Genomic DNA, 14,110 nt, shown 5'->3' with positions numbered 1-14,110 from the left:
CCTGCATTCTGCTAGAATGAAAGATCAGGTAGCTCAATGGATTAGACACTGCTCCAGAGCTTTTTTTTCTTTCTGGGAGCAGTTAAATAGAAGTCATTTTAAACAATCAACCCAGGATTCTGCCATTGACAGAACTTGACTGGAAGTGGTTCAGGGCAGAAGCTGTGCTTCCATTACCAGGGCTGAGATCTGCTCTCAGCATAAACCATCAGATGTAGAAAAGAAATAGATGGTGATATAAAATTATACTGCCCCAGAAAAGCATCTGTAGCTGTGCTCTCAGTCTGCATCTCACAGCAACATGACAGCTTTGGTTTCATGGGGACACTAATTTATATTCTTGGGGGAATAAGCCAGAAACTCTAGCTAAATACATTTAACACGAAGCATAAATGGCACTATGAAAATGACCATTTCCTCCAGACTTAGAGGCATTGTAACTCATACCCTCCAGCTCACTGGGTTTTATGCAACACTGTTCTACCTACTCTGTTTCTTTCTAGGATTATTGGCTTTGTTACTTCCTCACCTGGAAACACAACATTTTAACCCCTTGGGTGCCACCTATATCTGTCCATATTAACACTGATCCTTCTTTCTGTAGCCTGCTAGGTGGAGTAATGAGCTAAACTCTGCTAATGAAGCAATATAAACCCAGGGAAAGTGCCCTTGTAGTTGAAAAGACCAGATTTTCCAAATGCCTCAGCTGCTCCTTTTACTCTTTCACTGCTATCAGTTTTACTGTGACATAAATCTGGAAAGCAAATCATTGCATAGGTTTAAATAATGTCAGAATTTCTCTTCCATTCTTCCCTCCTTTCCTGTGTTCCTCACCAGAGATGATGAAATTGGAATATAAATTGTGACTGGAAGGTATTAGTTGTATCACTTAGTGTCTAAATAAAACCACAGGGAAGGATTCATTTGCCTAATTTCATTGCCTAAGGAAAGGGCAGATCAATCTGGTGCACACAGTTTCCTTACAGGCACTGGAGAGCACCATCTGAGGCCTGGTTGCAACTTATTGCATCCTGAAGTTGGCGTATGATCAGAAAAATCCCTTTCAGAGTTTGTTGTCCAGATTTCTGCTGAGCCTGACTACCTTGGATATGGGTCCTTTGGGACTGAATGACTCCCGCCTTCAGGCTCCATTGGAAGGAAGGGGTGTTGGAACCTGCCTGGAGAGCAGCAGCCAGAATGAGAGAGGTATCTCTGGACTAAAAATAGGAGTTGTTTTTCCAGAGTATGACTCTAAACAGGATCCTCAGTGTCCTCACTGCTTGGGATTGTCCACTGAGGAGGAATATCCATTGACTACACAGGGAGTCAGAGAAGTTGGGCTAAGACAAATACTTGCAGGTAGATAACTAAATACAGCTTAAACTACTCTCTAATATTTCTCTCACCGATTTTTTACTCTCTTCAGAGAACTAGTGCCATCACTCTGGTTTCAGGGCAAAAGTCTTTTAAAAATCTCTTTATATGCTGCTTCTGGAAGGCCCTACAGTGTTGTCACCATGCTGTGGTGCACCCAGCACAGAAGGATTAATCATTTCTGTCTCCATAAATTCATGATAGTAGTTCAGTGGCCCTTGGGATGGGCACCTGTAGCACTTCTTTCTAATAAAAATAGAACAGTTTTAAAAGCAAACAGACATTTGAAATAAGTCAGGGCCAAGTTTAGTTTTAAGAGTATGTCTTCTTCTTTGACTGTAAAAGCTTTTATTTTTCTTAGATTTTCTTTTCCTGGAAGTATAGTGCAGAAAGGAGCACATTAAAGAGGAGATAGACACATTCTGAGTCTTTAGAGCTAGAGTAAAAATTTCAGTTGAAAATGCCAGGCAGATTTTCAAGCTAAACTTGAACAAAACTGTCTGTATCCAACATTCCAGTTAGAGCTATGGTCAACACTGAAACAAAGGAAGGTTCAGACATAAAATAATATTTGGTTTTGTTGTTATTCTAGTTATGTTCTCACTTCTTTCTCAGGAGCCAGGATAGGGCAAACAAGGCAATTTACTAATGAGAGTCTTGTTAACATTTTTGTAGGTTTTTAAGTATAAGATTATGTGCTTTGTGTGGGAAAAAGCCACGATATCAAAGTTATTGGCAGGACTAAATGGTTTGGAGTGTGATGTATGCTAAGTACCCACCTCCTGGATTAGTCCTGCAAGATAACTGATGATACTGTGTGCTTGCTTATAAAATACCAAATCTCTGACCCTCTTCTATGTTACTTCCAATATCAACACCCAGCTCTGAGGTCCCCAGCATGGGAAGACATGGATCTGTCTGTGCAGGTCCAAAGGAGTGCCACAAAAGTGATGAGAGTGATGGAACATCTCTCCTTCAAGGAAAGGCTGAGACAGCTGGGGTTGTTCAGCCTGGACAAGAGAAGGCTCCAAGGAGACCTTATTTCCACATTTCAAGACTTAAAGGGGGCTTATAAGAGTAATGTGGACAGCCTTTTTAAGGGCAATAAGACAGGGAGTAATGGTTTTACACTTCAGCCTAGTTAGAGGGAAGAAATTTTTTACGAGGAGAGTGGTGGAACACTGGCACAGGTTGCCCAGAGAGCTGATAGATGGCCCAGCCAGAAAACATTTGGTATTGGACAGGGCCCTGAGCAACCTGGTCTGGTGGAAGATGTCCCTGTTCATTGCAAGGATTTTGGACCAGATGAGCTTTGAAGACGCTTTTGAACCCAAACCATTCTGTGATTCTATAAATGCCCTGTGGGGCATTTATATCTGAGATCAGCCATGCAGCTGGGAGCAATCCCTTTTCTTTCTGTCTGGAATGAGTCTGTAAGTACAAAGGGATATAATGAAAACTGAAGTATGAAGGATTACAGTGATGCCTTGAGAGGCCACCTAAAAGCAGAGACTAGACAGGAGTAAGGGCATAAAGGTAGGTATTTGTTTGAAAGGCCTTCAAAGGTACACCCTGGGGAGCCAGAGGCCACTGCCCAGATGGACCCCAAGATGGACCCCAGGTCACGAGTTCTTCACACTTTTATAGATTTGGTTCATTTGCCTATCAGGGTTAATTCTCCAATTAGAGCTTCAGTTAATGATGTAATTTCCCCCTGTTTTCCCCCCCTTTAGAGGCTTTTGGTTTATACTTTTTGGGCCTAGGACAGTTGGAGTGTCCTTGGAGAGCAGGCCTGGAGAGGCTTTGTTATCTCTAGCCAGCACGAGAGAGCAGAAGTTAACAGGCTGCAAGAAACTTCAGAGGTACACACTAGGCAGTACAGGATTTGAAAAACATAAAAGTTAAAACCTAAGGCATCAACTGCAGTTTGTTTTCAAAACTTTGGAACACTGTTACTCTTCACAAAAACTCTGAAGGAAGTGTAATTCAACAGGCTCGTCACTTCTGGGGTATTTTGCTCTTGGCTTTAGTATATGTAATTTAGAAATTTGATAGTTTTTGGTAGGTTTTGGTCAAAACTCTGTCTAGACAACACCTTTTACTACTCTGTATGATGTAGCAAACCTTTTGTCCTCACAATTGGTTGTCCCATCTGCCATATCCTTCCAGATCAGCCAGCTTTGGCCAGTCTGTGATTCTGTGACTCCTTGATGTCCTCTCATGACAGAATAACAAACACAGAAACAGTAAATCTGTGTACAGGGATTAGGATTGTATGACCCCTGTGCAAGGGACTAAAATATCCTTTAGAATCCACCAAACATGAGATTTGAGTTTTAATGGTTATTCCAACCGAAGAGCAAAGCCATAATGAGCTGCATTCAACTAGTAGACTTTGGCATTGGTTCAAAGCCATTTCATCCAATTATATTTAGATGAAGTTTTTCTTTTGAAATACAGTGTTTAATCTAAACCAAAATTAGATTTCCCATTTAAATAGCTATTAGGAGCAACACAGTTCAGTTGGCTGATTTTTCAATGGGCTTTTATGGTAACAGAATTAGTTCTTCACTGTTACAGAATTTGCATTGAGATACATCTTTCAGCGTCATGATGGTAGTGATGGCAGATGATAGTGAAATAAACTAGTTAAATGTTTATGCAGGAATGACATCTAAATAAGTAATGCAAGACAGTAATTTCAAAATCTCATCTGAATATTCTGTGAGGTTCTGTGAGAAAGACTGTGAAAATGAGGTCCTATAGCTTGGAGACAAGCTTTACGAACTTTAGATGCAGATCCCTTAGGAATTTTACTTTAAGAACAATTTCAGGCAGACATGAGTTTAGAGGTTTCATCCTATGGAAGAAGTGTTGAACAGGCTATTTCACCATTGGATAATTTCTGTAGAAATAATGACCATAGTAATTGATGGAGGGGGGTCAGGATTAATCTGCTACGTTTGGATCTTTGAGGACAGAGGTGTGCTGTATCATAAAAGAAAGACACCTTCTGCTGCACAAAATGCTGCAAAGGCTGCCTTGAAGTAAAACAAAACTTCCAATTGCCCTGATTAGGTGACAGAAGTTAATGAAAAATGTTTTGAGAATATTGAAGGGTAAGAATTATTGATGGTTCTTTTCCAGGAGACACAAGTGACTTGGTGCATTTTTTGGACATCCCTTTCCAAAATATCATTCTTACTTGAGCTAGCATATAGGGGCAGCAAATCCTTGTGGGAACTGTTTTTTTGCCTCCTATAAAACATTTCAGTCTTGGGCAGCTGGGTAATGTTGGTCTGTAATTCAGAAAATGAGTTTGTAAAGGACTTCTGGTTAATTTATTAAAAAATACTCTAAGGGTAACGTTACGTAGTAAGTTTTTAGAACAATACCCCCACTGAGAACTGAAGTAGAGTACTAGTGACTGAAGTCAGTGCATGTCTTAAGAATAATTCTTTTAGGCCCTGGGTGAGTGGTTTCCCCTGTTGAGCAGTGATTTAACCAGCTGAGGAGCTGCAGACAGACACCCACACCCTGCTGAATTTGATGGACATAAGCAGCCACTTGGAAGTTGAGCATGTGGTTAAGTGCTTTTCTCAGCAGGGGCTCTGGCTGAGTTTTGAATGTCACTGTTATATGTCTTTCCAATATAAGAAAAATATGTTTTCTGCATCTCTTTGTTACAGAATCTGTTCATTCTTTTGACACTCTTATGCTCCCTTTTCCCATAAGAAATTCAATTGTCTTTTCTACAACATTCTTTTCTACTACGGCCAGTAACTCCATCTTTGAAAAGAGGCTCAGGGATGGAAAGGAGCAGAAGAAGAACAGATGAGGTGTTTAAAAACTTTCATTCATATGTCCTTAGTAATAAAGTGCAAGGGGAAAGAAATTCAGAGCATGTGTAATGCATAAGTTGAATGATTTCTAAATAGGATTGTTTCCACATTTTCTATGAGCCATCAATAGCTTTTTAATGGTCCATCCCCAAATCCTGAGAGATGGTAGAATGTGCATTGATGCCCATCTGGTGTTCTGATGGGCTCCCATGATAGACAGAAGCATTTTTATTTTACTTTAGTTTTTCCAGGAACATATTCTTTTTCTTTCAGAATAAAACCCTGCTTGCAAAAAAATTACTCCCCAAAAGAGGATGGGAAGTATCTTACTAACTTTCATTTTCCTTTCAACCAAATTCCCTGTGAACTTCTTCATAAAGGTGGTGTGGATGTGCATAATTCAGATGCCAGATCTTGCTAAACCGAAGAAAAACGTCTTTTAAATTTGCATGTAGAAGCTTTAGGCTGTAAGAGATCAGACAAGGTCAGTGTCTGCCAGTCGGCTGACATAGTCTCAATTCTAAGCTGAGTCTGTATATTAACCCAGACCCAAACTGATTTCAGAAAAAACACATAAAATGGGTTTTCTGAGTCCTAAGGTAATAGGTGCAGGTGACCTGTTAACACAGATTAGAATTTTCCTAATTTCCCAAGTGGGAGTTAAACATAATTCTAGATTTAATAACTTGCATTACAAGTACACATAAATGGCCTTTAAAAAATGAGAAATTTTGCTTTTGAAGCAGAACGATGAAGGTTGCAGCTGTATCTGTAATTTTGCAGTGTATCCTGTTTCTCTGGGTATGCATAATAAAGATTTGTCACTTTCTTCTTCTCAGAAGGTGAGAGGCATGATTCTGTGTGTCCCGTGTCCAGGTTATTTGGTATTCTTTGATCCCAGTTCTGATGTTTTGGTCATCTCACAACTCTTGCTGGGTTCCTGGCTTTTGTGTTTTGTGTTTGCTTGTCAGGGAGTGATGGAGAAAAGTCCTGGTCACTGCTTAGACCTTTATGGGCTGCTGCACACACTTTAGAGGGAAGGAGGAGTAACAGGTAGTTTGACATAGAAACTACTCTGCCTTGTGATTTTATGCTATTTTTAGCCCCCTCCCCCCCCCCCCCACCTTGGATATTCTTGCTCTTAGTAAGATATTATTACATCTTTTAAAGAAACTTCTCCTCCCAAGGTATCCCATAGCAGCATCTCAGGCTTTTAATCCAAGAAAGTTGCACAGCAGCAGAAACAGCTCAAGCTGGGTACCTTTGGGGAGGGACCCTGAAAAAAGAAGTTCCTGGGCAATTAAACAGTCTGAGTTTCCAAACACTTATGTGGCAGCTCAGACCAATAATATCAGGGTCTGGGGTCTTCCTGTTGCTCATCAGGTCTCTTCATTGTCTCTGGGTGGTCTATTTTGTTATTGTATTTTAGCTCTGAGGCTGTGTTTTCTGCTGATAGCTGGAACTTCCTTATCTTCCAGCTCCAGCCATCTCTTGGGTCCCTCTTTCAGGGAAGTAGATAAAAGCTCAAAAGTTCAACATATCTGCATGACAGTTCACAGCCTCGAGCCTAAGGATTCAGCCAATTTAGTAACTAGTGATAAGCAGACAGCTTCAGTCCCATGTCCAATATTCCTTAACAGCATCCATCACAATCTTCTTGCTCTTCATCCATCTTGCTTGTCATCTGGCTGGAACTCCTCTAGCTTGTCACCCCCTTGAAAAAATTTCACATCTTAAATGGCTTGCCATAGAGGAGGAAACACAAGGTGCCAGAATAAAAACTTCATTACTTGTATCAGAGTCAGGGAACTAAATGTTTCTTTACCATTAACAAATCTGCTGTAGATAGGATGAAAATGAATTATATTCCCACCTGGCAATTCTCTGCAGCAAAATTCTGCTAATGCCCTGTGAAAATGTGAGTATGGTCTTTGATATGGCTGCTGGCCCAATTGCTGGGATTTTCACAACATATTTAGGTTATGTGTATGATCCTGTATCTCATAAAGTGGATGACCAAGACTCATGGCTGAGGTCTGTTCTGATTCTTGCTTGCTTCTGTTGTCTTTTTGCTGTGCTCTTTAGTTTGGGGTTTTTTACATTTTACAGTGGGTAATGCACATGTCTGAAGGAATATGGAAGTTTCTGTCCTTCTCTGCTGTGTTCTGCAGGTTTTTTCTTCCCACTGTGGATAGTCCATGCATGGAGATGGCTGGAGACAGAGAGCAACCAGCACAGGTTCGGCTGTACAGAGAAAATACCCAGCTAATTGTAATCAAATACATTCCATCCTAAGAAGCACTTCATGGTCCACCTACTTCTCTGTAGAAAGCTTCCTGTCAGCATTAGCTCTGCTGAAAAAACCCCAAACCTTCTCCAGCAGGAATCCTGTGGGCAAACAGGAAGACAAGCACTGTGAAAGATATACATTAAAGTGAACTCTAGTTTGCATTTCAGAAACTCTTTTACAGTGAATTAAGCTGAAGGTTGTCATGGATTTGAAGACCCTCATTGACTGTGATGATTTCTGGCTGGAAGGATTTGTTTATTTTGTTATTTAAGAGATTGTCCCTCTTTGTTTTTCCTGTGTGATGAGAATTGCAGAAATAAACTTCTGCCCTGCTCTGGCTGGAGCTGTGTGTGCCTCAACACTTTTCGCAGAGCATGTTCACATACCACGTTGTATATTTTTGCTTTAATTTTTAACAACAAAAAAAAGACTTTTAGAGAAATCATTGCTAGATGGTGTGCATAGGAGTAAAGTTAAGTGCTTAGGAAGCCAGTCTTTCTCATTCTCCATCTTCCTTCCTTTTCCCACCTAAACCCAAATAAATTTAGTCACATGAAATATCTGAAACAGAGCTGACAGACACCTTGCTGGGCTCTTCCCCTTGCCTTTGCAGCATGAGGGCAAAGCAAGCACAGGTGATGCTCTAATGCCAGCCAAAACATGCTACAGCCCCTGAAAGAAGCAAGCAGCTGGAGGCACCTAAAAAGCCATGACTTTTAGGAGTTCTGAACAAAGCAACACTCTGTATTTGGGGTGGATCGTGGTGGTTACTGCCCAGTGCTCCAATTTACTCTCTGTAAGAGGAAGTGGGAAGTAAGAAAGCACAAGAGCCAGCAGATGGCTTATCTTTTTCCTCTTGCTGACCAAAGGAACAGTTCTGACCAGTGGGTAAATCACTCCTGTTTTTCTGATGAGATGCCCAGCAATCCCTGCCAGATTTAGCTGCAGCTCTTTGACTCTCCACTCAGAGACCTGTGGAGGGAAACCTGTCTCTGATGCTGAAGGAGAGGACATCACTTACCTCACCCAAAGCATTCAAGGTCCTTGTATGTTGAACTCCTTTTAGGCAGCTAAAGCCAACTAATGCCTCCAAACAAACTGACCATACTATTAATCAAGCAAGAGAGAAGTGAACTAAGCTGTAGAGATAGCTCCACCACCTTAACATTATTCCTTTGATTCAAGTTAAAACAACAGTAGTGTTGCAGAAAGGGACCAGATAGTTCCTGGTTGGAAAGTTGGGTCTGAGTCAGCAGGACCCTGGCAGCCAGGAGGGACATCCCTGTGCTGGGGGCATCAGGCCCAGCATTGGCAGCCAGGCCAGGAAGGGGATTGTCCCTCTCTGCTCTGCGCTGCAGTGGCCTCACCTGGAGTATTGTGTGCAGTTTTGGGTCGTTTCCTTTTGTTCTTAACACCAGCAGGAATGCACATATCTTCTCTTTATTCCTCTTCTTTTTTTTTGGTGGTAATGATGGAGTTAGATGTTACACATGAATATCTAGCATGGAGAGATCTATGTCTTCTACATCCTACAAATTTTAATGCCCCCCATTAATGCTCTCCCTTCGCAGAAGCCAAAAAACATTGAAAGAAGAGGCAGAAAGTATTAGTTTTGCTGCGACAATAATGTTCAGGAATAAGGATGGGACAAAGTAGAGCACTCTTGGTTCCATTGACTCCCTGTTCCAAGAAAGGTGTTTTAATGGCATGGTAGTACTTCAAGGGCTGAAAACATTATTGAGACAAACATAATAACCCCCCTTATTGGCCTACTAGATCTATGAAGAACTTCAGTTCTTCACAGCATGTGTCTGAGCTGTCAGTAGTGCTTATTCTACTGAAATCAATGAGCTTCTCCACGAGACAAGTAGTTATTCCCAGTTTTGAGATGAAGGCCACCAGTCAAAAAAACCCCATAATTTTTTCCAAAGGTAAAAAAAAAAAGAAAAAAAGAAAAAAAAGAATAAGAGACCATGAGCAAAATCAACAATAGAAGACTGATCTTCATCTGTGAGAGATTGGTTACGTGAAAAGGGACATATAGATTCAGGATATACAGATTCTTTGCAGCTTACTGATCTGAGAGGCTGGCTACGTGAGGACGGGCACATAGACCCTTGCAGCTAGCTGAGCAAGGTCTCATAAGACAGTGCACCACGCATCCTGTGTAACAACTGAAGTTACAGAATATTACATGTATCTTGCTCAGTAACTGAACCACCATTGAGTCTTACTGCTGAACTATGGGTTTATTTGCAGAGCCAGCAAGGTTAGGTTTTGGCAGCAAAACAATGGACATCTGTGGTTAGAAGGCCAGGGAAAAAGGCAGAACTGCTGACCACGAAAGGGGGTCTAAGGAGGGGTTTAGAATCAGCTTAGTCGATGTGAACCACTTAGAATGCGCCATTACGAATATGCATAAAGCCTATTATTGTTAGTATATAAGGAGTTCTGGTACAATCAATAAATCGGATTCCTGCTGATCACTCATACTGAGCGTCTGGGTTGCCCCTCTATCGCGACACTCCACAGCTCTTTCTGGAAGACCATTAAGAAAACTTTAAAAATTAGACTTCTTCCTTACTATAAGCACCCCTAAACACCTCCACTCCAGATCTTTTCTGTGCACAGCTGGAAATATTGTCATCTCTCCCTTTTAGTGTTTTTCCGGAGTAAATGCATTGATTCTTCTCAAGATGGATTTTCTTCCATTTTCATCTGACTTTGCTCTTCTTCTGCCAGCACAGTATCCAGTATTCCAGACATTAATCATTCAGCTTATTTGTGATACATCTTCACCAGCTCTTCTAATCCCTTAATAGCCTCGTGAGCTTTCTCATGCACATTCCAATTCTTGTCTTGGCTTTGTTGTTCAAGCACATTCGTTTTCCTCAGCCGTGTGTTATCTTCGTTCATTCAAGCAACACAACCTTTTGCCACCTTCTGGTCACTCATATCCCAGCCGTCGCCCCTTCCCTGAAATGTCACTGGCTACACAGTGCAAAGATGTAAAAACCCGTTCACACTCTGCTTCACAGACAAATTCATCAAGTGACTGAAAGCTCTACTTTGACGTCACTTCATGTTTTGAAAGCTGAAGCACAGTAAACTTAACCCAAACTGGACTGGTAAATAATGCTCAGCTTCATCAGTCACTTTCCAATTTTGTTGTTCTCCCTTTTATGACCCATACCAACTCACACTGTAATACGTTTGTTACAGCATGCTGGTCTTCCTACCTACCTTCAAAGCTTGCAGAACTTTGGGATCCACACATGTCAAAAGTAGAGAGGGGAAAAAAAAAGAAGAGAGGAAAGTGTAGACTTGATCTGAAAATCAGACAAGGATTTACATGCACACACTCCCTAGAAGAAACCAATAGAAAGCACTTGAAATTCAGTTCAGTATGACAAGCTACTACATGAAACGGCAAAATACAGGAAGAAAGCTGTCCTTTTCACTCCTAAGTCTTCCTTCCCTGCAATAACATACCCCACCTATGATTTATGGGGCTGCATCCCAAATATACTGCAGTTTAAAGGTACACAAGATTCACGATACCAGCACGAGATCAACTGACACTTAGAAGCACCATTAGTACCTGCTTTCCAACCGGAGCTGGTAACCAATTGTCTGGCCAATCTTCTCTCTCCTTTCTGCTGCCACCCTTTCAGCCACAGCAACAGCTGCTAAACATCTCGGCTGAGTGCAAAACACATGACAGGGAGCTCCATTCTTGTAGCAGTCATCAAGGATAAACTGAGGGATCTGGAAAGAAGTGGTTCAAATTTACTTTTTGAGAAAGTCACAGCTTTCTCAGCACAGGGAAACAATTTAACTGCATCTCAGCACTACACGTTGCAACAGACTTTTCAATAGGATTATCACTGCAAATATACCTGAATGGGCATAAAATAAATTTCAAAGTATAACCTGTTTAGGGTTTTTTTTTAAAAAAAAGTTGAAGTGTCTCTCTCCTGCTTCAGAGAGATCTATAGGAAAAAAAGCCCTGCAGATAATCTCTCATTTTAACACAAAAAATATATTACTCTGGGTACTAAGAACAGAACTAGCCTTAGAAGAAAAAGCGTTATACAAACATCACAGCTACTTTCCCCTCGATATTTTGTAATATTTTAATGAAAAAATTATATCTATCAGAAAACTGTGAGGAACCATTCATGCTTTTAGTACCTATCTGCTGGCTTAGTATTTCAAAAGCTAGAAAGTGAACTGGAACACAAGATTTTCAATCACACAGGAAAACAAAAGCCTTAAAATAGCATAGAAATAACCCTTACCACAAATATTACAAAATTGGCATTAGTTTAGTATAAATACTGTTATCTTTTTCATTTCATTGAGGAAACATACTTGAGTAGTTTTTCCCAATCCCGTCTCTCCTATAATCAAAACAATTTTATTGTCCTTTATTGTTTGGACAATTTCTTCCTGTTTTTCAAGAGCTGGTAGTGATTGCCTGAAGGAATCGAACTCTGATTCCCCTCTTTTCACTGGGACCTGGGGGATACCGTCATTAAGTCGACCGCTTGTCTTGTTCAATTCTTTGTTTTCTGTGAAGAGAAATTAAGAATTTACTTATACAGACAGAGGAAGGTCACTAAAACACTGCTCAAAAATTATACTTAACAATTAACCTGCCTGACTTTTTCTGCACCCCTGTGAGTAAAGTGACAAACCCGGCACACATTTAGAAGTCAGACTCATAGCAACACGTCCTGTTATGGTGCTTGAAATAGGCATTTTTCAGAACAGTTATTACTTTCATAGGTATTTCAAACACAACCAGACTCTCCCAGAGCATTGCTCCATGCCAAAAAAGCCCACAAAGAGCAAAAGGAGAAAGAGAAACGAAACTGGAGAAAACCAGCCTGGTGTATTTTGGTGGCCTTTGTATCTGCGTGCACGTTTCACATCTGCAGTTTCCCTAGAAATACACGCTCACAGAGTTCAACCTTTAAGCTATTCCATGCATTTGCCCCAAATCGTATTAATCCAAGCGCGCTGTATCAGGGGTCCTGGACGCACACAGCAGTGTGGTGTGTTAGAAAGCAGTGCGTAAGTAGCCAAAAAACGTGCACATCTTCTGAGGGAGCTGCTTCAAACCCAGCACTGTAAATGCTACTCTGTAATTCCTTGATCATTATTTTCCAGAAGAATGAAAAGCTTGCTGCAAACTCAATGATACATATTTAACGTGATTAACAGATTCACATGCTAAATTACAAGCTCTGTTGTACCAAGACAAACACAGACTAAAAGATTAGGAGAACTAAAAATACATGCTTGAAAAGCAGAGAAAGATAAAGGTTAGACTCTTCATTAGCTTACCCCTTACATTTCTAAGACATTGTGTTTCAGTACTTTTATTATAGCTGCCCTCTGTTCATTAAACAATCCTATTAAACAACTGAAACAACTGAAAAAAGCAGCAAAGGAAGCGCTTTAAGAACAGACACCACATATCAGAAATATTTAATTAAACAAGGCATATTGGTACAAGTGTTTTCACTACAGCCACCTCTGCACACAGAAACACAGTATAGCTCTTCCACTCACAGCTGTTAAAGCAGTAATCTAGATAAAAGTGTTGCTTTCAGAAAAACCCCAACATTTTATCAGATGTTTGTCTTCAGTGAACTCCTTCATATCCTAGAAATCAAGAAGTCTGGACAGTAGTGTCTTAAGGATCACATCTATTTTGTAGAGATCAAGAAACAAAAACTAAACTTCTTGCTTTGTCAAGTACGTGAATTTCTGTAAGCAGCACAGCCAACCTCATTCTTTCGTAAGGGTGTTCTCACACGGCATCACGGTAAGACCTGACTCTTCAATCCCACCTCATGGAACTTGTATGAAGCCACATTTCACAAATGTGCTTCCGAAAAGATTTGGCTGGAACTGGCTCAAAGATCCTAAATTAACTCAGCACAAGGTAGACATCGCAATGTGCGTGATACGACTGCCCAAGTTCCTCACAACACCAGTTATAAAAGACCTTGAAAGTAAAGAAAATTCATGTGTTTGTTTAAAGGTGTATGGTAGGGCAGGCAAGGGGACAGAACAGAAAGGGGTTTGTTTTGTACTCGGGTCGTACGTTGTTGTTTCGAGTGGTGTTGACGGACAAGTCCAAATCCGAAGACACGCTGAACATACCAGATTCAACAGCACGGGCACTTCCTCGCTCTGTCCTTGGCAAGAGTTCCGTGCGTTCCTTGTTTGTGACATGAGATAGAAACGAAACCCAAACCTCTTGGGCATGACACAGGGCTCGGTATTGAAGGCTGCTGCTTTAGAAACATCATTAAGTCAGAGGGAGAGTACTTTGAAGAAGAACAAACTACTCCTCAGTTGTGAACTGGAGAATTAAATAAATAGAAAATAAACACCCACTGTCTGATGGAGCTGGCTGAAAAATAGCTCTTAAGAGACATCTACCAAAGCTGTGTACAAGGCTCACTTCAGCGTAATTCTGCACTGAGAGGTCGCACTGGAGCTGAACAATCGATCTATTATAAGGTTATTTTAAATTTTTTTTCAGTTTTTCAGTTCAGGTATCTGCCAATGCATCTTCAACCAAAGT

The 14,110-nt window shown here is 40.8% G+C and overlaps 1 protein-coding gene across 7 annotated transcripts in view; it reads right to left on the bottom strand.

Moving 5' to 3' along the window:
- Window positions 1-14,110, bottom strand: part of LOC125320418 (3'-5' RNA helicase YTHDC2-like) — a 52,586-nt gene that overhangs the window by 35,832 nt on the left and 2,644 nt on the right. For 2 of the 7 annotated variants that reach the window (XM_048292726.1, XM_048292729.1), the window contains exons 2-4: window positions 13,684-13,814; window positions 11,881-12,080; window positions 11,108-11,274 (exon numbers count right to left, since the gene is read on the bottom strand). In XM_048292726.1, the coding sequence (XP_048148683.1) occupies window positions 11,108-11,274; window positions 11,881-12,080; window positions 13,684-13,814 (498 nt within the window). Of the gene's footprint in view, window positions 1-3,892; window positions 7,605-10,749; window positions 10,767-11,107; window positions 11,275-11,880; window positions 12,081-13,683; window positions 13,815-14,110 lie in introns of those variants that run through there. The other 5 variants (XM_048292728.1, XM_048292730.1, XM_048292727.1 and 2 more) reach the window with 5 other exon arrangements.

This window comes from Corvus hawaiiensis, chromosome Z, assembly GCF_020740725.1.
Source record: "Corvus hawaiiensis isolate bCorHaw1 chromosome Z, bCorHaw1.pri.cur, whole genome shotgun sequence".
NCBI classification, from domain to species: Eukaryota; Metazoa; Chordata; class Aves; order Passeriformes; family Corvidae; genus Corvus; species Corvus hawaiiensis.
The sequence above is the reverse complement of the archived record's forward strand: the minus strand, read 5'-3'. Positions and strand labels throughout refer to the sequence as shown.